Raw genomic sequence first — 26,854 nt, 5'->3', positions numbered from 1 at the left:
TAACCATTCTGATGATTTTCATCTACTTTATGCATTAACTTACCCAGTTCTATTCTATCTATTATTATATTGCAAAATGTAATGTAAATGCAAAGTGTATTCCGTGTTTTGATTTCACGTTCATGTTCAGAGTTGTACTTGCTTCTTTTGACAGTATGGTGGCGCTGTTGGATAAACAGACTGATTGGAAATCTAGCAGTGTTAATTTAGTGTTGTTTATATATAGTTTTTAACAATATTTTAAGTTAGCGCTCATTTTAATATTTTAATTTAATATTATGCCTTTTTTGTCGTTCAAGTAGTTTTTGTTATATAATTGTCTGTAGTTTTATTTTTTATTATAAATGTGAAATGTTGCATTGGGAACTAGCTGAATTATTTATTTTTTTACTTAAAACTTCGGGTAACAAAATATTTTTTAAATAAAAAAAAATACATATTTTTAAAAATAAAAAAAAAGATTACAAAATGCATTTATTTAATGGTTAACTATATTCCTGGTTCATTTGTCAAGGTAACTTTTTATAATCTTGACATAATTTATCTGACAGCACTATTAGAAAAACAGTGTTGTTGTTGTCATATTGTTGAAGATTTCCCCGCGGTTGCATTTATCGGTTTTAGTTTACATTATTTTAATTTGCATTACACATATCCAAAGGGAAAACATTGTTTCGCTCCTTGTGTCTGTTGTAGTAACGCGTGAGTGCGCGTGCCTCTAGTTGCGTGCGTCTCCACGCGTACGCACGCGTGCCTGATCTGTACCGGAGCGCGAGGAGGGGTGTGTTCGGTATTTGTGTGTGAAAAACAAGCGCATGCGCTCCACGAGACGCGGACGGGGAGCGTCAGACCGCATCGGCTGCAGATTTTCCCCGTCAGTCGCGGGGGGAGAGGCGGAGAGGACAGCAGGGAGAGATGGGAGTACCGTAATCCCGTGGGGAGGGATGGACGGACGGACGGATTGATTCAGCGCACACAAGCACGGAGATCCTCACTGGACACCGCATCATCCACCGTATTCCGCTCGGAAGCGACTCGGCGAGTGAATCTGAAGTGATGAGCTCCGTCTGTCAGGTTGTATAATGGAGAGCTCGAATGGCTCCGACACCAAACCGCAGAGCCATCATCATCCTCATCCTCAGGTAGAGAAGAAGAGGTTAAACCGCGCGCCGTCCCCTGCCAGACCCGTCCTGAAGGATGTTCACTCGCGAACGGCCAAACCGATCGTGCCAAAATCTCCCAAAATCAACAAGCAGCCCTCGTCCGCCGCGCCGGTGACGCCTCACAGCCGCGTTCCGAGACGCACCGTCCCAAACGCGAAGGACAAAACCGCATCAGCACCTGCAAAAAGCAACATCAAGCCCTCAGCGACAAAAAAGGCCATTAAGGTCACTCAGCATGCTGTATCTGAACCAAAACCGACCTGCAAAGCGGTGGATACCGGCGCTCCACAGATCGCCAAGAGCAAGGCACGGCTGGCCCCGATACGCGTCCCCACCGGACGCGGTGTCTGTCCGACGGACAGCAGCTCGGATTTGTCCGACTGTCCCTCCGAGCCGCTGTCCGACGAGCAGAGACTCGTTCAGGCCGCCAGTAGCGACGCGGAGTCCGGCAGCGGATCCGGTTCGAGCGAGCAGGCGGCCGGGGTTCGGGTTCGTATCTCCGGGGCGGGAGCTGCACCTGTGCCCGGTGCGCACGCGGACAAATGCAAAGCAGAGAAGGACGCACAATTCAAACCGGAGGGCAAGGAAATGGCCCAGGATGAGCTGCTGAGGGAAATCGAAGACCTTCGATCGGAAAATGACTACCTCAAGGTGAGCCACGCACAGAAGTGTGTACCATGGTACAACCACGGTATACTTAAAGTAGCTTGGAGTAGGCCACGGTGGAACAATTTTCTTGAATTTTCTGTATTATCAGCATGATGCTGCAGTTAAGGTGATGTTTTAAACTTTTAAAAAGTACAGTAGTAGTACCATGGTGCAGTGGGGAGCTTTGATTTATACTACACTATTAATTTTTTATTATTATTAGTTGGTTATACATACAAAATATAATAAAATACAAATATGATATAAAAATCTGTAAATTATACATTTATATAAATATTTATATATTAATTTTTTATAAAAAATATATATATATGCATGCATGTAATCTGATATTTAAAGTATTTTCCTCTCTATATAAAATACAATTTTTTTTTATTTATTTATAAATTCTATTTTTTATTCTAAATATAATATAAAATATGAATAAGGTAATATGAAATGTAGATCAATTTTTAGTTGTTATTTGTAATTAATGTCTAGTGTTTGTCTGAAGAATTAAGGGTTGAGCTGCTGCTATAAATTTGTTTTTTTGCACACGGTGACCCTCTTTACGTTCTCGCCCATGTATTAAATTCATCCTATTCATTTACACCGCCCACAGAACTGCAGCATTTGTTCATTAAAGCATCTGCTTTGTCCTTTGACAGACATGTTTGCCAGAGTAAATAAATACATAAAAGTGACATGGCACATTTTTTGGCCCTTGAAGTGCCTTATAAACATGATCTTTTAAAAGCAGAACTATGTTTATTATGTTATATATAATGGCACATTCAGTTTATACCCGATTGTGCCATTATACTAAGGTACTTCAAGATAGTAAAAAAAAAAAAAAAAATCTCATGGTACTTTGAGGACAACAAGATCTAGATCCATAAGTCTGCTCTTTAACTGATTTTAGGTCACATCATTCCACAAAGTACAGATGAAACCAACATGCATCAGAAAGTCCAGAAGGAAACACATCACAGTCTTTGCCCTCGGTGTGATGAGTAGATGAAGGCAAACCTAATTAGCATAATTCCATAAATGATTTGTCAGATGCACGTCGCCCGGCGAAACAGGATTTCCATAAGTTTATCTCTGAAGACGTCGTGTTAATCCGCTTTAGAAGCTGTGTGTGTAATAGCCGTGTCCCTCTCAGGACCCGTGTGTTTGGAGCCTCCCTAAAGCTCCCTAAAGTGCTTATCGCTCTTATTTCTGTCTCTGTATCTTTCTATCTCTCTGTAAGTAATTCTGCAGCACGTATGCATCAATATTTAAACAAATAAACAGCAATAGATCCATGTGCTATAGTATGACATTAATCATTTAGTCCTCCATGACTCGTGTTAGCAGGAACATCCATACGGATGCTGTCACATGACTTTGTCCCAGTGAAGGTCATTGTGTTTGGGCTGTTTGTCACCGTCTGTCTCTCTTTCGCTGTCTTTGTTTGTCTGTCGTTCCTCCTTGACCTTGTTTGCACTGAATGCACTGAGGCATTGTGCAGTATTTACTGAGAAATGAGGCGTCACAAATGACAGTCGTTGATTACAGTTCAGGACGGGGTTTCACTGATGACTACAGATTCTTCACCTGCAGTCTTATTCATTATTGCCATTAAGTGTCTTTTTATTTTGGGAGGTTGTTGTGTCAATTTTAAGATTTCAGTTCATGTACATCACAAAATTTGTTTAATTAGAGTCCTGAATGATTTTTGTATATGCTACAAAATAACATTTTGATTTTAAGCAAATTTACAAGTTTCTGAGCTTAAATGTGATTCAGAGTTTTAACGTGATTGTAATCCTAATTCTAATACTGATTCCTGATTATAATCCAAATTCTGATTTTCATTGTAGTTCTTGATTATTATTCTCCTTATGTTTCTTATACTGATTCACATTCTGTTGTTTTCTTTCTGATTCTGATCTTTATTTTAGTTCTAGTCCAATTCTGATTTCGGATTTTCTTTCTATTTCTAATCCTGATTCTAGTTCTCATGTTCACTGATTAAAATTTTTATGCTAGTTCTGTTTTCGATTCTCTTTCTGATTCTAATCCAGATTCTGATTCATATTTTTATTCTGATTCTAATCCTAATTCTTGTTCTCATTCTCATTCAGTTTCTAATTTTGATTTGAATTCTAAATATGATACGTCTTCTTTTCATTCTTACTTCATTTTGATGTTCATTTTGATTCTGACTCTTACTCTGATTGTGCTGTTCATTCTGATTTTTAATATTATTTTAATCCTGCAGATCATAATCAGATCCATTTTAATCAGACTCCTTAATGAGTATTATTCTGAATTTTATTCTGATTTTATTCTTGATTCTCATTCTAATACCGACTATTCTAGTACTGGTTTCAGTTCTAATTCTATCTCTGTTATAATCCTGATTCTTCATTCTAATTCTAATTCTATTTCTGGTTTCAATTCCGATTATCATTCTTTTTCGGTTTCTGTCAGGATTCTCCTTCTGTTTCTAATCCTGATTCTAGTTCATAGGTTCAATGATTCAAATGTTTATTCTAGTTCTGTTTCCTGTTCTCTTTCAGTTTCAAATTCAGATTCTGATTTTTATTTTTATTCTGATTGTGATCCTAATTCTTATTCTAAGATTCATTCCCTTAGTTTCCGTACTTATTTTTATTCTGATTTGATTCTGAATCTCATTCTGATTCTACTGTTCATTCTATTTCTTATCATGATTTTAATACAACTTAAAGTATATTTATTTCATAATCAGATCCATTTTAATCAGACTCCTTAATGAGTATTATTCTGAATTTTATCCTGATTTTATTCTTGATTCTCATTCTAATACCGACTATTCTGGTACTGGTTTCAGTTCTAATTCTATCTCTGTTATAATCCTGATTCTTCATTCTAATCATGATTCTAGTTCTTATGTTTAGATTCAAATTTGTATTCTAGTTTTGTTTCCAGTTCTCTGTTTGTAATTCAGATTCTGATTTTTATTCTGATTGGGATTATAATTCTTATTCTAATATTCATTCTCTTGGTTTCCATTCAAATTTTTATTCTGATGTTCAATTTGATTCTGAATCTCATTCTGATTCTACTGTTCATTCTATTTCTTATCATGATTTTAATACAACTAAAAGTATATTTATTTCATAATCAGATCCATTTTAATCAGACTCCTGAATGAGTATTATTCAGAATTTTATCCTGATTTTTGTCTTGATTTCTCATTCTAATACTGACTATTCTAGTTCTGGTTTCAGTTCCAATTCTATCCATTCTAACCCAGATTCTTCTTTCTAATACATTTTTTTTTCTTGATTATTATTCTCCTTATGTTTCTAATACTAATTCACATTCTGTTGTTTTCTTCCTAATTCTGATCTTTATTCTAGTTCTAGTCCAATTCTGATTTCTGATTCTCCTTCTCTAATCCTGATTCTAGTTCTCATGTTCATTGATTCAAATTTGTATTCTAGTTCTGTTTTCGATTCTCTTTCTGATTCTAATCCTGATTCGGTTGCTTTAGGATGAAGTGGACGAGTTGCGAGCAGAGATGGAGGAGATCAGGGACAGTTACCTGGAGGAGGAGGTGTACCAGCTCCAGGAACTGCGCAGGGAACTGGACCGCTCCAACAGGAACTGCCGGATCCTTCAGTACCGCATGCGCAAGACTGAACAGAAGAGTCTGCGTGTAGCTCAGACCGGACACGTTGATGGAGAGCTTCTGCGCGGTCTGGAGCAGGACCTCAAGGTGCTTTTTAATAAACGATGTGTGGGGTTAAATATGTGATTTGACATTAAGATAACATTAAGGTAACATTGGTTAAGTTCTCGAACTAATCAGAGATGAAAACAAGGTAATAAAAGGCATCCTTCTGTCCACAGGTGGCCAAAGATGTATCTGTGCGTCTGCACAATGAACTGGAGACAGTGGAAGACAAGCGCACACGGGCGGAGGATGAAAACGAGCAGCTCAGGCAAAATCTCATCGAGGTGGAGATCTCCAAACAGGCCCTGCAGAACGAGCTCGAGAGAGCCAAAGAGGTACAACACACTTCTGTATTACATATTAGATAACTGTGCATAGTGCACACTTTCATTGAACTTGATCAAAGAGGGCAGACTTTTATAAGAGGAGATCTTTAAAAGCATATTTGTGAAGTAGTGTGGCGATTGTGCATCTTTTTATTCATTAGCTTGTGGGGACAGTCTTTTAGCTGATTTAGTTTTTAGTTTTATTTTTTAAATGCATTTACAGTAATGCACTTGCAATGAAATCCTGAAGCATATTATTATTTTTTTTTAAATAAAAAAATGTGATTTGGTTAATGCAGCATTAAGAATTTTTTTTCCCGAATATCATGGATAAATCTTTGCTAAAAATTAGTCCTAAAATGAGATATGTTTGCACGTTTGAGTTAGTGTCGTAGATATTTTTAGCATTTTCATAATAAGATCTTTTTAATGTTTGTTAATGCATTAAGCCATGAGCAATAAGGTGAATACAGGTAAATTGGGACATTTTTTTGCAATTGAGATGATTGGATAAAATTGTTAGTTCTTGGCTGCTTCTTTAAATACCATAAAGTATTTAAAAGTTAGCCATATTGAAATGTGTTACTGCACTTGATTGCTTATTAGTATTGCAGACAAGTGCATTACTGCTTCTTTTCATCAAATAATTTTCTGTGGTAACCGACTGCATTATAAGGCGTAAGTTGTAAATAACCCTGAATATTACTTGAGAGCAGTTCAAACAAACCTGGAAATGATTCACAGACTGTAAAAATGCTGTGATGTAAATCCTGCTGGATCACCTTTGTTGAATAAGGCAGTTAAACCCAGGCAGCACTTCCTCCCACTGTTAGTGTACTGTGAATTGCTTTGAAGTATGGATGAATACATTAACTTTGAAGCCTGCTGTCCTGTGCATTAATGCATGAGAGGTCGTAGCGGTTGCTCTGCTTCTGTAATCAGATGCTGAGGAGTTACTCTGGAGTTGGTCAGGTTAATCTGAATCTAATCTGGAAAGACTGAGTCATGGGTAGAGCCGTCTGTACATGCGGATGAATGCTCTACTGCAGTGTGGAGGAGAGTAAATGTGGATGTGATGCACATGTCAGCATATTAGAATGATTTCTGAAGATCATGTGACACTGAAGACTGGAGCTATGATGCTGAAAATACAGCTTTGAATCACTGGAATAAATTACATTTTAAAAGATATTGACACAGAGAAAATCTATTTTAAATTGTAATAATATTTCTTAATTTTACTGTATTTTTATATAGTATTTTTCAGATTTTAGAGCCGCTTTACAAATATGTATGTGTGCACGCTATACCCTTGTTATTGCAGTTCAAACAGCTGAGGATCACAACAGTGAATCATTGCACTGGTGTCCCAGAATCCCCTCTGATTCTCTGAGATCTGCTAAAACATCCCCTGGGGAGAACGACAGATCTTCTTAAAGGAACAGTTCATCTGAAAATGAAAATGCTGTCATAGTTTATTCTCCATCGTGTCGTTTGAAACCTGTATGGCTTTCTTTCCTTTCTGTTCAACAGAAAATTCAAAATGCTTTTTAGAGCAAACTTAGAGACTCTTGTGTTCATTTTTGGGTGAACTGTTCCTTTAAAAACAGATCAGTCAGCCTTTATAGGCTACATAGATTTTTGTTTTATTTTTGTATTAATATTTATCCTGTATTTTGCTAGGGTAAACACACACAAGGGCAGATTTAATGAGTGTTAGCGCTTTGAGAGCTATACTGCGTCTCTCTGGAGGTTTGCCCCAGAAAACGTCTAGCTCCACTTTTTCAGCGTTCATCACACCATACCCTTCATTTTCCCACGCCTCCCTTCGCCCCACACACAACAGATGTGGATGAAATGGAGAATCATGCCGTTTCTTGCACACTGCCATGTTCAATTAAATTTACATGCTTTTCCATCTTTAGTTTAATGGGAATGCCGACCTTGACTCGACGTTAACGGCTTTAGATATTAAAATGATTGAAATATTAAACTCAACATGAAATCAGAACTGACCCTATTTGCTTTTAATGCACATTCCTGGTCTTAAAGAGAACGATTTATTGATGCACATTATTCTTTAGAAAGCATTTTTTTAATCTCTCTGTGTATATGTCATTACATTTCATAATGTTGGATGATGTATATCTTCAAACCGTATTATTTATTTAATTATTTATTTATCAACGGGTAACACAAAATACCAAAACACATTTACACAAATACATTTAAATACTAAATACAAAATGCAAAAGTAATAATTAAAAATATATTTTTTTAATTAATAAAAAATACAAAAATATAGCAAATTAATGAATGAAAGAAAAGGAAAACATTCATTTGAATTAACATGCAAAAATTTGATAGTAGGACTTTTTTTAATATCCAAAGAATCTTATAGCAACTCAAGAAGAGTAAATACAGAATAAAATGTCTCTTGATCAGTGAAAACTTTTCAAAGCACCTTTATTTTTCACCTGCACGGCACGCATTGCAGAGGTTCGGATGATTCATTCACACGCTAAACAGACTGGAATGTGGTGAAGCAGGACAGACGGGATGCTGTTTCCGCTCTAAGCATCTAAATACTGATCTGTCTTTGAAAGAGCCATTCTGAACTAAAAATACAGCGTTTAATGTCATCTGAGTTCAGGACGGTGCGACTCTAGATTTCAGGATTCTCAAAGTACATTGTTTCAACACGCCTGTGCTTCATAATATAACACTGCTCTGTTTGGTGCATTCTTCTGGTCCGTAGATATTAATAGTGGCTTAAACTGCTGTGTTTGCAGTTTCTTGGGTGATATTTTGTCTTGTGTTTGTCTTCTTTTCTTGTTCTTATTAGTGTCTTTGGTGCTTTGTTTTACTGAACCTTCAATATTCATATTAAGAGTCAAAATTAAGCATTTTGCTAACATTAAACGTGAGAAATACAATTCTGGCAAGTGAGTAAAGCTATAGGAATCGCAACATAGCTGATAATTAAGCAATTAGATGCTCAAAGCTGAAATTAGGAAATTAAGTAAAGTATGCTTGTATATTTAAGACAATTAGGTGTTTACATTAATTGTGGTATTATTTATATAACATCAAACACATTTTTCCACACATATTTGCATTAATGTAAGGTGTTTGGATTTTTCATAGTTTTTCCTGAACTTTTTTACATTAAAGGGGGGGTGAAATGCTCGTTTTCACTCAATATCCTGTTAATCTTGAGTACATATAGAGTAGTACTGCATCCTTCATAAATCCAAAAACTCTTTAGTTTTATTATATTCATAAGAGAAAGATAGTCTGTACCGAAAAAACCCGGAAAAACACGACCGGCTGGAGGCGTGACGTGTGGGCGGAGCTAAAGAATCACGAGCTCCAGTAGGCTTTTGCGTTGAGAGCATGTGGAAGCTGTGACATTAAAGTGAGGAAAAAAACATCATCCAAAACAAACCATGGCTAACAGTCAGATTCAGCCGTTTATTTATGATCCAGAATCAGATCCAGAGGCTGAAACTGAACGAGAGCAGCAGCAGCAACGACTCGCTCCGAGCGGGGCTCGAACCCGGGTCTCCGGCATGGGAGGGGACGCACTAACAAGGAGACAGAGATATTTGAAGCAGTTTTACTCACCGCCTGCTGTTCCAACACACGATCGTGACCCTTTTTCCTTGGGATTGCATCATCCTTAAGAAATAAACGATACGCACATCCGTCGTCAAACTGGGCCTTGTTTGTAAAACAAGCATCTTCGAAATGCAGGGAACAAACACAAACACTTGCACAACTCCGTTGATGCTCTGTAAAAATAAACTCCATCCACTGGTCCCTTAATGCTGTTTCTCTTTTGGTAATCTGTGCAGGGTTGTCTTGCCCTGGCAACCAAAAACACACTTCTTTTGTGACTTTTCACGACGCTCTCGCTCTGATCAGTGAAGTCTGTTGTGCTCTCAGTGCCCTGCTATACGGGAGCGCGCGCTCTTACGGCAGAAGTGCCTCAGGACCCATATAAGGAAATTATACTCGAAAAAAACTTTCCGAAACTTGTGACAAACCGGAAGGAGTACTCCAACTCTTTAACAGTGTAAAAAACTCAGTATGCATGAAATAGCATTTCACCCCCCCTTTAAAAGCAGTACTATATATGTGTGTGTGTGTGTGTGTCTGTCTATTTATTTATACATTTATAATATAGAAAAATAATTATAATCTAAAAAAATTTTGTACACAATATAAAAAAATAATATTAAAAATATTACAATTTAGTTTAATATTTTTGTATTATTATTTTGCATTTGGGTATTGAGAATTTTAGAGGAAATGTGTAAAAAAACAATCTTATTGGTCGTAAAAATACGCTTCTTTTTATATAATATAATATAATACAAACAAATAAAAAATAAAAAAAGAAAGAAATTCCATGAAATTATTATTTTTTTCATTGCAATAAAATATTTAAATTCACGTTTTTAAATGTAAGTTAATTTAGGATGCTTTTTGCTGTCTTTGTATGGAAATGTATTGTGTGTGCTATCGCTGGTGTCCAGGCTGTTTGCTGTCTGCTCTGATTCCTGCAGTGGGACTGGCACCCCGAACACAATTAATCCAACTGAGCTGCCTGTTATGAAACCTCCTGACAGATTCCTGCCTCACGGGGGAGGAGAGGAAGTGTGTGTGTGTGTGTGTGAGAGAGAGAGAGGCTTTATATCTGTCAGGCTGTGATATGGCATCAGCTTCTGGAGGTTTTTGTAAACAGTTCAGTTGTTTCATGTGCTGCGGGTCACTAATGACCCCCTGTCGTTTGTAATGCACCGCACTGCAGACACACATCCAGAACGTGCTTTAGACTTTAGTTCAAATAGATCAGCATGCAAATTAAATGGTGCTCTAACAGTGTTTACCCGTATTTCAACCTGGTTTCATAGGATGCTGTTAAATGTAATTATGTGGATTAAGGATTCAGGTTGTTTTCCAGCATTTCTAAACCAAGTTTCATCTGAGAACATTTGAGAATATATTCCTTTGAGTATTTGTTCTTTTACATAAAATACACACAGTCAATTGTTGCATTGCAAAGAAATGTTCACAGAAATCTCTGTGTGGGCTCTTTTCATAAAGGAATAGTTCACCCAAAAATGAATGTGTAATATTTGAAGCAGCATATTTATTTCACTGTCTTTATATCTGTATTTACACATTTGAAGGAGATAAGTGCTCTGCACAGCTCTTTTAATCTTCGCTGCTTGGCTTAGAGGTAAAAATAAAACACAAGATTCGAGCTAAATAGATTAGACACTGTGTGCACGCTCAATCCAATCCACACAAATAATACTGTGCTCAATATCACCAGTTTAATATTTCCCTTTAACATCTGAATCAAGCAGTTTCTTTGGTGTAACAGAGTCGAAATGATACACAAGAATAGTGTTTTAGTTCGTTTGACCTTTTGGCACGAGAAGACACTATACTAAACTTTTATTTTGTTATACATTTTTATATACAACTACCCTAATGGCAGCCTAATGGTACCCTAACAAAAATTGACCATACAATATGAATATAAAAATAAACTCTCTCTTTTTATTTATTAGCTAGAAATGTTTGCATTCATATATTATTGTAGGCAACATAAATCCCTAATACATGTCCAAAAACCATCTTAATATGTTACTTTGTTAATGACCTCTAAAGAAAGCGTGCATGAAAGTTGAGTCGAGCTTTCAAAGTCAAATTGTCATATTTGTGAAAGCACAAAATAATTTAATTCAGCATTAATGAACAAGTGTCCCAGTTTGGCAAAATGGCTTTGGATCTAAGTGTGAAGAGGGTAAAAAACAAAAATACTGAACGCAGTTAATCTTCAAAGCAGCGTGCCGCTTATCAAAGCATTGCTGTGGGACGTTAATTTAATTCTGTCTCCAAGTCAAAGAAACGTTGCAGGTTCTGTTCAGATGTTAGCGCCTAGCATTAGCATTTTCTAAAAATAAAGCAATGTGTGCACTCGTTTTCCGCGACTGTTATATTGAGGGTGTGAGACGTTTCTTTGGTGAGAAAAACAGTGTATGTGTGTGTGTGACTGACTCTCAACGCTACATCACTTTCATCTTTTTTTCTGGCTGTGTTTACAATGCAATACTTATGTACTGCATACTACACTGTGTACACTGCCTACTTGTTTTTGTAAATAGCTTGTAAGCAGTACAATTTTTGCAGAATATATGCTCCAACAAGTATGCAACAGTGTTGTCATAAAACCAGTATTATGCATTATTAATTCAACTGGTGGCATTGTTTTTTGGTTGAGAGAATGCCATTTTTGAAAAGAAATACATGTTTTCATTATGCATTTGTATTGCTTTGGCATATCCCTTTGCAACAATATAAAATCACTTGTTTTTGGTTAAATGCATTTTTTAAACCATGCATGTAAAACAGTATTGTATCATATATGATGTATGAATTTCTAATTTCTTCGCTCAGTTTGTGCCTTTGAAAAAACTGAGCTAACCCCCCACCTCTTCATTTTCTCACTATATCAGGTTATACGAGTCATTTAAAGCCTAGTGGGTCATATTGGAAATGGAAAACACATGCATTTTTTTAATATTTTGCCTAAACCTCAATAAACTGTTCCTTTATTATTCAGGCTTAACAGGATTAAATGATTAATTTCAATGCGGACCTGTTAAAAATCACATTTGATATTCACTTTCGGTTCATTTGTCACTGCAGCAATGGAAGGTCAAGCAGATTGCATTATAGGATACAATATTCTGTGAAAGCAAAGCCATTTGAAACATCCTTTCTTGCATCCTTTTTTATTGCTTTAGATGAACTGTAACGCTGTAGACATTATTACAGACCCTGCCCTTCCTCCCCTGAGTGGACAAAACTACATCACAGTATCTGGCAAGGAGAAACTGAGAAACAGAGGATAGCTGTGAGAATGAGAGCGACAAACACACCAGTATTTGACATTTCAACAGTGATGCTCTGTGATGTGCATCATCTATAATCTGTTCTGTAACAAACTGCAATGCATTATTAGAGATATCATGTATGTCAATACAAACCCCAGCTTAATTCTTAGCATTAGGAGAATATAAGATATAACTAAGGGATCGGACAGGTTAACACAGCTCACATTCCTTTGTGTGTTGAATAACCTTGTCAAGAGGCAGGAGTGGTTCGGGTTGACTAGTCCTCGGGGGTCCAGGTGGACTCCATCCTGTTCATGTCGCCCGCGAGTCTATTAGTCCAGATGGAGGACTCTAACCAGCCCGCAGAATGGCAATGCAAAGCTTAACTGGACATCTCAAGGGAAAAAGAGCTGTTGTTGTTTTCCCTTCATCTTCTTTTTGTGACAGGGAGCAGGTGTCTGTGTTCAGCTGAGAGCAAACGGGTTCATTAACAGATCTGACACATTCAAAACTACTGTGAATCAGCTGATATATCTCTGACCTCATATCAGCTCATTTCTGACATAATGCTCTTTATTGTTATGTGTTAGCTTCAACTAACTATAATATGTATCAGAAGAACATTTTAAATATTTGTATATATTATATACATTGTATATAAATGTATATATCTACATTTTAATATGTATATAATTTTTTAAAAATTTTATTTAAATATTTTTTTAAATAATTATGTAGAATTTGTATAATTAACTAGAATTTCTTAATACATATATTTTCAAATAAATCTATATTAAGCAGCACAACAGTTTCCAGTACTGATAATAAATAATCAAATTAGAATGATTTCTGAAGATCATGTGACACTGAAGACTGGAGGAATGATGCTGAAAATAAAATTAAAATAGAAAAAAAAATAATTTTACATCGTGATAATATTTCACAATATACATTTTTGACTGTATTTTTTATCAAATAAATGCAGCCTTGATGAGCATAAGAAACTCCTGAAAAAAAAAACATAAAAATCGTTCTGATCCCAAACTTTTGACCAGTAGTGTGTATGTGTGTGTATATGTGTGTGTGTTTGTGTGTGTGCTCTTGTGCACATGTTTTTGTGACATATCAGGACACAACTCTGTATAATGACATGGGTATGACACAGGTATTACAAGGAGAGGGTGACTTATGAGAACATAACCCATGTCCCCATTTTTCAAAACACTTATAAATCATACAGAATGAGGTTTTTTGAGAAAGTAAAAATGCACAAAGTTTCCTGTGAGGGTTAGGTGTCAGGTTGGTGTAGGGCCACAGAATATACAGTTTGTACAGTATAAAAACCATTACACCTGTGGGATGAACACACTTTTCACAAAATAAATGCGTGTATGTGTGTGTGTGTACTGTATTTATATACATAATGTACAACTTATCTATTTTATAATGTATAAAACTGAAATGATTTAGTAATAACATGTAATGCATATATCATATAAAGCAATGCATATTTGCATTCACTTCAGAAAATGTACACAAACTTGAAAGGACACGTATGTATAGTTCTTTAAATAAATGCATTAAATTAATCTATGCTTTAAGCTTCTGTCCTTCATCCAATGCGCTAACGAGATTTTGGGAAGCGGGTGTTTGTGAAGACATTAGCTGAGGTAATCTCTCACCAGCTGCCCAGTGACTGCAGGCTCCGCCCCCCATTAACCGATCACAACAGGGAACCCACTAACCCAGAGAGACCAGAGGAATTGTCTTTGAGTGCAAAGACAGCCCCTCACTAACCAGCTGGACACACACCAACCCCTCCTCACACACACACACACACATACAATCACATACTCAACTCTCCAGAGACCACCGCATCTCTTTAGCCAAATGAGAGAGCTTAAAAGAGCTTCCATTGTGTTTGACACTCACTGTAGTGATGGAGAAGGCTTGCTTGTGTCTAGAACGCCCTCTGGGAGTGTGTGTGCGGCCCATGTGGGCATGGTAATACACACAGGATCCCTTGACTTCTCTAGACAGAATCCTAGACGGAGATTATCAGCTAAGAGGATTCTCCAGGTCTCCTGACAACAGCGGACACATCTTATCATCATATACATAATGCTAATGGAATCAGACCAGCTACTGAGAATTCATGGGCTGTGTTTGGAATCGAATACTGGCAAAATGTAAAGCGTGTATTAGATACTGAATACTGTAGCATATGAAACTGTTATATGCTGTTATATGCTAGAGAATTGAAGGTTGTTTCAAGTGCATTGAATTTGTTGGATACAGTGTCTTGCACAATATAAGCTTTGGTTGTGAACTGCACATATTAGCATGCATTTTATGCATTAAATATGCATACTTCTAGTAGACATTCTACAATAGTATGCAATTCCAAACAAATCCCAAGTGTTACACAGAAGTTGTTTTTTATTAGTTATTGATTACTTTTTGAACCCTGGTTGAGTTTAGTCGAGCCCGAACAGGAGAGCTAGATGCTAATGCTAACATGCAGTCACAAAACATAGAGAATACTTTGTGTCTGCATGTTAGCATTAGCATATGGCTCTTAACATTTACTAGAAACAACATCCATGCATCCTTCAGCATGCATGCTTCCGCATATCACGAATCAGAACACTGATCATCATTATTATAGACAGCATGCAAACTGTACACAAATTGATGCATGGTAAGTGATGTACATTGTATTGCCTTTGAGTGTTTCTCAGAATGTAAATCACTTTGCTCTTGAGTTTTGAATGTACTAAGAGTAAAATAAGAGGGTTTGGCATATCTCAGACCCCTCTGGCTTCTCAGTCTGGTTTATCTGTTCCCACACATCAACCATGTCATCAAACACATCCATTACACTAGAGGCTACATGTGACGTGAGCCAGCGCTCGCAGCAAACTCCCACAGAAAGAAATGTACCTGTCAAAATGAACTGGCAACGAGATTGCCGCTGTTTTTGCTGTTCTTTTAGAAAATGCACTCATCATGACCACGCGAAAGACATAAATGCATTGATTTTTATCATCTGCTGTATCTCAGAAAATCTGTTTTTGCCGGTCTTCCTTTGATGTCAGTATCTTGCTGTTCTGACTCATCAGTCAGATCGAGTGAGAATAACAGAGCGTGACTGTTTCAGTAGTGTTTTGTGGGAGAATGGCTTCATCGTCAGCGTGTCGTGTGAGTACACACACTATCACAACGCTTCACCGGCCCAGCGCTCTTCTGATGGATCGAGTATTTATGAGACACAAAAACACCTTCTGATCCCAGACTGCTTTTGTATTGTTGTAGGGTTGTTTTTGGGGCTTGTATCTGTAATGTTTCTGGTTCAGACCTCATAGGTCGATTCATTTGCATCTTTTAGTGCATGCCTGTAGCTTTGTGGTCCTCAATATTTACATTTACATTCATGCATTTTTGCAGATGCATAGCAATGTACAGTGCATTACATTTGTTAAGTTAATACATTCCCTGGGAATCGAACCCATCACATTGCTGTTATAAAGTATGAGGATATTGTTTATAGATGAAACATGCACGCAGATGAATTGATCACATCAGATCTATAACACGCAGTTAGAAAATAGAGTGACTCTCCATTAGAAACACAAGCATTCATTAACGTTCTCTGATGCATATCACACATGAGGTTAGCAGGAAACATTTCTGTAATATTTAAGGTCATGCGTTCCCTGGGAGTCAAACCCATTACATTGATGTTGCCATGCTACTTTTTAAACTACAAGATTGCTATCCTAAATTAATGAATAAAATAAATTGATGTGATGTGCCACTAAAATGTTGACTTTTGAACAAAAAAAATTTCTTTCAGCTGATGCAAGCATTCCAATGTTGTTGACTTTCTCATGCATAAACTGATGTGAAAGTCTGAATAGATTTAAAATATATATATATTATTATAGATATAGATTTTTAAAATATTAAATTGATTACTTTTTATATATAATTAAGTATAAACATTTATCTCAGAGTGTCTGATTTTTTTCAGTTGATACTGTATGTTTTTTTAGTTTGATATGAGGATATTATGATTGAATATTATGAAGATCTATATCATGCATTTAGAAAAAAGGGTGAATTTTATTTTCTTACCAGCTTTAAATGATGTACTGGGTTTAAGAACTACACTGTTGTCTCACATTCACAGTATTCACACACTAAAGCTCAGAGAGCTTGTAGATAAACATATCAGTTTGCTTAAAATCACATTACAAGTCTTAATTTGATTCTTCAAATGAGTGTATTTGGTTGTTTGTCTCGACGTGGCATCTTGTTTAAAATGTTCTAAAGACTTTAGCGACTAATTAGCCTTTTGTTTCTCTGTAGCTTCTATATAAAAAAACCTAATGAGTTTATTATATCATAAACCCATCTTAGAGAGAGAGTTTATTTTTTATTTTGGATTGGAAGAAATACAAATTTCCTGCTGATTATTTAGTTTCACTTGTAAATATGCATTTTCTTTTCTGTTTCGGTGTGAAATATGTCAGATTGCAGAAGCAAGAAGTATTGCGAATGCTGTTGTGTGTCGTCATAAAGGTTGTTGACTTCTGATGCCATCCAGGAGACAGCGGTCAATCGGCTGTAAACATCATCTCCATCAGTCTTTGTGAAAAAGAGAAAAAAACCCTTGAGAGGCGTTCCATCGTATTTTTGTTTTCTCGTCCCTAACAAGCCTTTAGCAGAGAGAGATATCGAGCAGCCCTGAGAGAGGCCTTGCAGTATTATAAAAATGTGTTTGTACAAGCTTATGTCATCTACAGATTCAAAGGTAATGTGAAATCTGAGGCGGGATGGTAAATATTGACCCTCCATTAGAGAACCGAGCATTCATTAGTGTTCATTGATGCAGAACACACATGAACTAGCAAGCAGGAAACATCTCTGTAATAGCTAATGTTCAACTAACCACAAGGACGCTTAGTAAAGAGTGGTTTTAGGCTACAGAGACACTTAGAGACCGGTGAGTCATACAAGAAAACACTAAAGCTCTCCTGCCTACATAGGCAGATCCATTATAAGCCAGAATACAAATATTGACTAAAATATTCCATTTGAATTAGGTTAAAAACTATTGAAGTATGAAAGCCCATCTCCACCACTGAATAAAATAATAAAAACTTTTTTTCTAGCAAGTTGACATCTCAGAATTCTGAATTTATATTTCACTTTTCTAATTTTTTCTTTTTATATCTCTAAATTGTCTGAAAAGTCAACATTTTTAGATGTAAACTCAAAATAGTAAAAAAAATTGCTACTTTGCATTGCAAGAAAAAAAAAGTTGCAATTACCTTCTTCATATTATATTCTGTGGCAGAAATGTGCTTCCACATAAGTGTTTGCATTTCCCCAAATACAGATACAGTATATCTTTGTGTTTATGCAAACATATACAAGTAAATGGGTCTGTTTGCTAAAATAAAACTCATCTTGCTGCTTTGAATGGCAGATTCTTCCTTTGTGCAGATTCATTAATTGGTGTGTTCAAGGTTTTTTTGGAGCATTGAATAAAGAATGACCGAATGTATTTTGCTTGATTCACAAAGACCTCCTGCCGGAGACAGCAGATGGAGACGAGCCTCACGCAGAGTTTCCAGAACACTGATCCTGGACCTGCAGGTGCAATGTCAGCCTTTCCAAACCAATTGACACATTCTGATGTGAGATCAGCTTAGGTCTGAGAATAACCTCTATCTGCAGCAGAGAACGATGACTGAAGCTTTGTGCTCATGCTGAATAGAGCGAGTGTGTAACTGTGTTTCTGTCTAACTTCATTACACTAAAATGCTTTTAATTCCCTCGAAAACACATTGTAGCTATTATTCACTTTCATAGAAATGACCAAATAACAATATTTCATTTGGAAGCTGAAACACACACATTTTTTTCTAAAGCGGAACAATATTGCTTGAGAAAAGCACTAGGCTAAGCAAATGCTCTTCATTGAATTTACACCATTAAAAATGCCTTTTCACACCAAAAGTGAAACGAAAGAGCAAAAATAATTGATGATGAATGTTCTATCAACAATATTCAAGCTCGTTTCCACCAGACAAATAAAAAAGGTAAACTGTGACTTTTTGTCTCACAATGCTGACTTCATTTCCCAGAGTTGTGAGTTTGTATCTTACAATTGCAAGTTATTAACCCCGAATATCAAGCTTATATCGCAAGTATTTTTTCTTGCAATTTTGAGTTTTACATCTAGCAATTTGAGTTCATATCTTGCAAAAAAAAAATCAGAAGTGTGAGATAAAAATCCAGAATTAACTTTATATACACTAAAGTTTTGGGGTCGGGGCAATCTTTTAAAGTTGTTAAAAGAACCTTCTTCTGCTCACCAGGTCTGAATTTATTTAATCAAAAATACAGTAATATTATGAAATATTATTACAATTTTCAGCATCATTCCTCCAGTCTTCAGTGTCACATAATCTTCAGAAATCATTCTAATATGCTGATTTGCTGCTAAATAAACCTTTCTGATTATTATTAATGTTGAAGACAGTTGTGTTGCTGAATATTTTTTGTGGAAATCCTGATTAAGTAGAAACAGAAATATCAAAAGAACAGCATTTATTTGAAATTTTGATTAGATTGATGTGTCTTTACAGAATAAAAGTATTTTTTGTCAGGTGTTTTTTCTTATTAATGTGATCACATTGAATATGAGAGTGTACAGTGTGGTTTAACAACGAGGGTTCAGTTTGGGTTTTCTGCAGCTTTGTTTTTTTTAAATCATGCATTGTAACTAAGCTACACCCGTTACATTACATAAGCCTGTAGGAAAAACATTCACGCAGGAAACAGAGTACAGGCGTGCTGTAATGCCTTTCCAATTAGATAATCGTGCAAATGTAAGAGGGACAGAAAACTGAGGAAGACAGAGGAAATGAACATTATAAAAGAGCCCATTGTTTATCGGTTTAAGTGTTTCATTAAAGCTGCATCCAGAGCAGATGCATGGCATTATTGTTGCATATTTAAGCATATTTTTAAACCGTATGTTTGCTAGCAAGAATGTTTTGCGGACTAGAGCATTAATGCATTTCTGTAAATTAAGCTGTGTGTGTTATGAAAACATGTTGCAGTCTCCCTGTCAATTGCAAAAGTCATTGCAACAATGCTAATTATGTTCTGGGTGGTTTCCATGGCACTGCAATGTGGCTACTGAGATGTTTTCACATGTTAAGCATTGCTATGCAGTTGCTAGCGTATTGTAGATGCTTGCAAGGTCATTGCAATCACAGTATACAATTTACTAATCCACAAAAAGCAACAAAAGTCACTTTGGATTAAAGCATTTGTTTGAATCACTAAATCTAAGTGTGAGCAACAGTAATAAAGACGTTTGATGAAGCATGCTTAGAAATGTCAAGTTTTTCCTACTGGTTGTGTGATTGCTGTTTGTGCGGCAGCTAGTGGTGATGACTTCATTGGAGGATGTCAGAACGTGAATGGGAAAATTGTTACCATATTGCAGACTTACTCAAGCCCATGCACATAAATATGACATCACCTCATCTCCTCCTATGTTTTGGAGTCGTATCCAGGCTCTCTCGAACTGTTGCTGTGTGTTGACGAAAAAGTGTCAAACTCCCTCCTCTCCTGTGTCCATCTCACACTTTCCATCTGTCTGGCCATAAATGATTCAAGTTAACGCAGCCATCAGCAGCAGCTATTTAAGTTCAGTGTATGACTCAAGATAGACCAGCACATCAGTAAGCAGGGCAAAGTTGACCTTCTTAACTCTTGATTTAAGTAAGGGGGATTATATGCTGGCAACACTGAGAATGTAATTTTGTGATTCATCCTTGTGAATTTGGCATGATTTGCCCCTACAGAGATACAATAGCCTGAAAATATATACATTTTTTAGCAGATTTGCTGTCTACCACCAAACCTGTCCAATCAGTGTGCTCTGGATTATTCAGTATTACGGTCACATGCAGTCTTTTAAATTGTTTAATCTGTGGTAATGCTTGGCTACTGTCTTGGTTTGTCCTTATTCACATATGATGCATTACATTCAATTGAAAGTTATAATTTCAAAATTTGATTATGGTAAAGTGCCAAAGAATGGCACTTGAAGTTGAACATCCAGCTTTGAAACTGGAAAAATCTCACACAAGTATTGCGCAACATTGTTTATTCTCTGCATTTTTGTTTCCAGAGTTGTCTTTAGCATCTGAACACCTCCAAATCCCACTGGCAGTTTTATTTGTTATGCATTAAGTGTTGTTTCTCATGTTTTTTCTGAGATAATAAGAAGAAATCCTGGATCCACCATAAGGACAGCGACTTAAGCTTGATATTCATGATTGATGCTGTGTTCAAATCAGATGCAATTTTTTTATTATGCAGAATGTTTTAGTTTTTTTTCTGAATCCTTCTGTATCCTAACTTTCACATTCCTGTTAATATTCCCTGTCCTCTATTTTGTCTTTCAGACTGCTCTGCGGAGGCGAGGCAGTAGAGAGACCTTCAAAGATAAAAAGTCTTTAACTCAGGTGTGTACAAAGAAATATAAAGATCAGGTCACAAGCCTTATACATGGTTAAAAATAAAGTTTCTTTATTGGCATCTGTGATTCCATGGAGAAATTTTACAGTGCATAAAACATTCTTTATAGTTGAAAAAAGTTCTTTAGATTAAGTTATTCACATAAAAAAAGGTTATTTTATGAACGTTCACTGAAAGGCTCTTTGGGGAAACCTGCCCTTGGAAACATTTATTTTAAAGCATGCACAGAACAAAACACAATATGCTACGTGCAATACTTGTTGAGAATATAGACTACAGACTTTTTATATGTTGTCGAGGATGACTGTTCTCATACAATTTGGTATTGCCTTTCACATTCACGTCTCCTTCTCTCCAGGAGGACAGTGCGGATCTGCGCTGTCAGCTACAGTTTGCCAAGGAAGAATCGACTCTTATGCGTAAAAAGATGGCAAAACTTGGCCGTGAAAAGGATGAACTGGAACAAGAATTGCAGAAGTACAAATCAGTATACGGCGACGTGGACAGCCCTTTGCCCCTGGCCGAGGTGACCGGTGGAGGCCCCCACACCTCTCGGGAAGCCGAGTTGCGGTTACGGCTCAAACTGGTGGAAGAGGAAGCCAACATTCTGGGAAGGAAGATCGTAGAAATGGAGGTGGAAAACCGTGGACTCAGGGCGGAAAACGAAGACTTACGCTGCCAATACGAGAGGGACTGCTTTGGGCGTGAACCCTTCTCGAGTGTCCCTACCTCACCGTATAGTGGCGATGCCCTGGAATCTGCGAGCGAACTGCGGCGACACTTGCAATTTGTGGAAGAGGAGGCGGAGCTGCTACGCCGCTCTATCTCTGAGATTGAGGACCACAACAAGCAACTGACATCTGAGCTCAACCGCTTCAAGTTTGGACCCAGCCAAGCTGACCGGGAGTCCGAGGGAGCCGAGGGTGGAAATGGTGGCACGCTCAAACCTGGTAACGGAGGAGGTCATGGTTTCCCGGGAACAGGGAGTGGTGCCACATTGCAGGAGGAGCTAAAAGCCGCAAGACTCCAGATCAATGAGCTAAGTGGGAAAGTGATGAAGCTACAGTACGAGAACCGGGTGCTAATCTCTAACATGCAACGCTGTGACCTGGCGGCACACTTGGAGATACACACCAGTAGCCCAAGGGATAGTGACGTGGATAGTGATCCCGTGAGAAGGGAACCAGACGAGGACGAGATGGCCAGGCTTCTGCTGCTCCACCCCAAACGTGAAGGTCCTGTTGGTGGGGAAAGCGACTCTGATGACTTGTTTGAGAAAACAGCAACTTCTGGATTTGTCAGTGGTGAGAAACCCTCAGATCCTGGTGAACTGGGAGTGACCGAGTTGGCCCAGCGAAGACGGGAAGACCGGGAGACGCTCAACAATGTCAGGCGTGAAGCTGAGCGGCTTGGTAAAACGGTGGAGCGGCTCATCACGGATACGGACAGTCTTATCCGGGAAGGACGACTGGTTGTTCTGGGAGGGGACCTTCTTGCAGAAGGTTTGGAGTTCAGAGGCGATGGGGACTCTGCTGAATCTAAACCCGACTCTCAGGTGCTGGATTCCATCAACACCCGCATGAGGGCTTTCCGTTCAGAGCTCCAGCAATTCATGGACAAAGTGGACCACCTAGGGGAGGGTCTAAGGGACCGCGTTGATGACCTTTCCCCCATGCCCAATCTCACCGAATCTAGCAGCTTCCTTTCCACAGTTACCTCCATGTCAAGGGACTCGCCCATCGGGACACTGGGAAGGGATCTGGTGACGGACTTCCAGGTAAGTTATGTGTAACTCGACCTTTATTCAGTGTTTGCCGTCACATGCGATCACATGACATGGCCACTTCCTTTTTTCCTTTGCTGCTTCCTCATTTGAAAGTCATTTTTTGAGAATGCATACACCTCTATATTGATTCTGCTTCTTCATGTATCATATATCGAAATTCCTGAATGCACCAGAAAGGAAGCAGTTCCAACAAATTAGGCTGGCATGATCTCTTCATCTAAAACCAGAAACAACACCCAACTGAGAGATAAGAAGGGAAATAGGTAGACTTGCTTTAGATATGGAGCTGTAAGCAGAGTATTTGATTATCAAACTGGTTATGCAGTTGCTTTGACATCAGTGATATTTCTTATCTTTTTTTGTTGTTGTTGAAAGATATGTGTGAAAAAAGAGCCGTGTGAAAGATTAATGGGAGTTACCAGCAGAAGAAAAAAAAGACACAGAGTTTTGGTGCTATTGCAGTTAAACAAGTCCACCAGACGTCACAGAACAACACTCAATTAACATTATTAACTGACCACTCAGTCTTTCTTTGAGAACACTTTTGCTATTTTTGCTGTATGTATTTAAATTTTCGGCATGCATGGACTACCCTGATGACCTGTTGTACTACATTCGCCAAAATGTGCAGTATACAATAGGGCACACCTCCTGGAATACTATACTATATCCCATAATGCAATGCATATTTCCCCGAGCGCCACCCGGCTCAGCCAAGATGCCCTTATCTCTCCTTTCCCAGCATTACTCTCAATCCTGCTCATAAACACCTGCATCTTTACCTGCCCCATCCTCTTACCCACAGTCTCCTTGTCTTGCTTTTGGGGCAGGGGGGTGTTCAAGAGGAAGTGAAGCAGTCAGTTAATTTAACATTATTTAACATTATAATTTTTTGTTATAGCTTTTGGAGCAAGGGCGCCGTCATCTTGCAGTACCACTGCGTGTGATGTCACGGGGTTCGTTCCCTCTGATGGCCAAACTGTCCCTCAAACTGTCTAAATGCTGTTTTGATCACGGTATCCCAAACAGTGGCTATGTTTACATGCACACCTTTTTGGTTCAATCGGACTGAATTCATTACGATTGATTAATCTGATTGTAGTGTTTACATGAATGCGTAATAAAGTGATCGGATCGAGTTTCTCACAGTTTGCACATAATAACTACTCTCCTACAAGGTTTTCTTTATTTGTTTTTAACAACAATTTTGGATAAATATATATATATATAAACCACTGTGCTGTGCTGCTCATATTTATCATGGGAAAAAAATGCCCCCCCCCACACCTAAACCGGGATGAGTATCCAAAATAAGGTTGTCCTGCTCCACTTCACAGTTCCTGGGTGAAAGGAGGGTTTTATAATGACTGGAGACGCATTTATACAACGCTTTATTCAAAACGAAGAGCCGTGCGTCTTATGTTATTACGTAATTTCTGCGTACTAGCACATGCGCAGTCCTTTCAGGTTTAGTGGTTCAGTGCAATCGAGTGTTTACATGCACTCTCAATCGATAAAATCTAATAAACCATCTTTTTTAATTTGAAATTTAATTTGCATCGAGTTCAGTCAGATTGATTAATATGTTTATGTGAACGTTTTTCAATCTGTGAGCCGTCAAAACCGACTACAGACGGATTATTTGTGTGCATGTAAACGTAGCCAGTGTTTTCATAATGCGAGGTGCAATGTGATGTAAACAAACAACGGCTTCATACAATATCATTCATGTCGCATTTTATTGTTATGTCAGACCATTAAGACATATGCATTACATTGATTGGTTCACCAGTTGTACGTATCATATTTTATGTACACCTGCGAATACAATTAGATTCCCTGCTGTTAACAGGATGTTTATGTTTAACTAACGTTTATATTACTAATCACTAATCATCTGAAAAATCGGACTAGTGCTACTTACTCAATAAAGTTTATCATTCTCTCATGTTTTAATTCTTGTCAGTTTAAATATTACAGTGTTTTAAACCATTCAAGTGTGGGACAGCACGGAATATATTTAAATGCATTTTTTACACACTGTGATAGACCATTTCCAAACGAGATATTCATTTCTGTTCGCGCCACACACACAAAGCCACAGTTCGGCTCGGACAGCATGTGAGTAAGGGCTACCAAATTGAGCTTTCTTTCAGGCCTTCATCAGCAAATACAGTCTTGAGTATCCACGTAAATTAGTATTGTTTCCGATCCACACTTTACCCCGAAACAGCAGGTTTATGTCCTACTGCTTGGTCTCATCACCGTGTATGCTATAATCACACTTATTATGGACTTAACAGTGCTTTCAAGGTCATCCATTTCAAAACAAGCGTGTTTAAAATGTAAAGAAATTTATATATTACTTCACTGGCCATCGGAGTGAACCAACCCTGTGACATCACACGCGGTGGTACTGCAAGATACAGGTCCTCTTTGCTCCAAAACATTCCTTTTTCTTTAAAATGGTTACATTAATCATGTTTGTTATATAGTTTTTTTTTTTATTTAAATGTAAGTTGTTTTCCTAAATAATGCAAACTTGACTGATTGCTTCATTTGCAGTTTAAGGGGTATTTCCCGCATGGCTTCTCAAGGCTATGTGTGTGTGTTGTTTTGGTTGTCATTGATTTGCAGGGTCCAAAATTGACTGTGCCAATAGTGGGCAAACTGAGAAATGTTTGCCAGTCATAAATATTTCTTACAGCCAGATAATTTTTTCAGAAATCTAAATTTGCATTTCAAAATTTTGACTTTTCTTTTTGGAGGTCTGAGTTTACATCTCGCAATTCTGAGTCTTTTTTAATTCTGAGGTGGTGTCTCGCAGTTCTTCTTTTTTTTTATTCCATGGCTTTGATAGTATTTTGTATTTCTTAGTTAATATTATTTTCATGCATGTTTGTCACAAATAGTGTAATTTACAGCATCATATATATGGACTCCAGCTATGAGCACTTAAATGGTGCACATACTTGCATTCAGTGCACTGCCAACACATTTTGCAATGCATCACTGGATGAAATTGATCTTGCATTGTTAGAAGCTAATAACACCCGCTGGCCAAACACTTGCAGCAGCATTCACATACTTGCTAAAAATTTAGTTTCTGGCCTTAAACTTCACTTCTGACAAAAGCAGGAGGATGCATGATGTTCTAACTCCTAATATTTATGCCAACATGTTGCATGTAATAAGGCTTAAATCAGAATTAAAATGATCTCCTTTGTATTTTTGTTTACGAGCACTTGTCAATTTTGGACCTAAATGTATAGCCTACTAACATGAACTAAAACGGCAGTAAAATGTGTTTGCAATCACCTGGGGTCTGGCCTTTAACAAATCTAGTAGTTTTTTTAATTGCACAGTTAATTTTGATGCAACATGTGGAGCATGCATCTGTTAATATGCAATATCGCAGATAAGAATTGCTTACATTGCATTTCTGTTTATATATATTCGATATATTCTATGTGACTATTATTTATGTGGTTGATCATTCTCAAGAATAATGTAGCTGTGTCTTTTGTCTCAGTGAATGATTTTAAAATGTTTAATTGTGATATATGCTAGTCTCGGAAAGCTGCCCTCCATAGAACTGCTTGTAGCTTTCTTCCTGCTTTATGCTTTGAAACTGCTTTATGATAACATGAGTCAACTTTCCAACAAATAACCCATGTGTAACTACGGGTTGGACATCTATTGATGCTTTAGTAGCTTGTCATATGAACTGAGCATCTGAA

At 37.4% G+C, this 26,854-nt stretch overlaps 1 protein-coding gene across 4 annotated transcripts in view; it reads left to right on the top strand.

Annotated features, from left to right (window-relative positions):
- The first annotated feature begins 838 nt into the window (after positions 1-838).
- LOC127950856 (microtubule cross-linking factor 1) overlaps positions 839-26,854 on the top strand; it is a 49,492-nt gene continuing 23,476 nt past the window's right edge. For all 4 annotated transcript variants that reach the window (XM_052548206.1, XM_052548205.1, XM_052548204.1 and 1 more), the window contains exons 1-5: positions 839-1,814; positions 5,338-5,562; positions 5,697-5,855; positions 21,256-21,315; positions 21,687-23,105. In XM_052548206.1, the coding sequence (XP_052404166.1) occupies positions 1,083-1,814; positions 5,338-5,562; positions 5,697-5,855; positions 21,256-21,315; positions 21,687-23,105 (2,595 nt within the window). In that variant the 5' untranslated portion in view covers positions 839-1,082. The remainder of the gene's footprint in view (positions 1,815-5,337; positions 5,563-5,696; positions 5,856-21,255; positions 21,316-21,686; positions 23,106-26,854) is intronic.

The sequence above is a fragment of the Carassius gibelio genome, chromosome B2 (assembly GCF_023724105.1).
Source record: "Carassius gibelio isolate Cgi1373 ecotype wild population from Czech Republic chromosome B2, carGib1.2-hapl.c, whole genome shotgun sequence".
Taxonomy (NCBI): domain Eukaryota; kingdom Metazoa; phylum Chordata; class Actinopteri; order Cypriniformes; family Cyprinidae; genus Carassius; species Carassius gibelio.
This window is presented reverse-complemented; position numbering and strand designations above follow the sequence as displayed.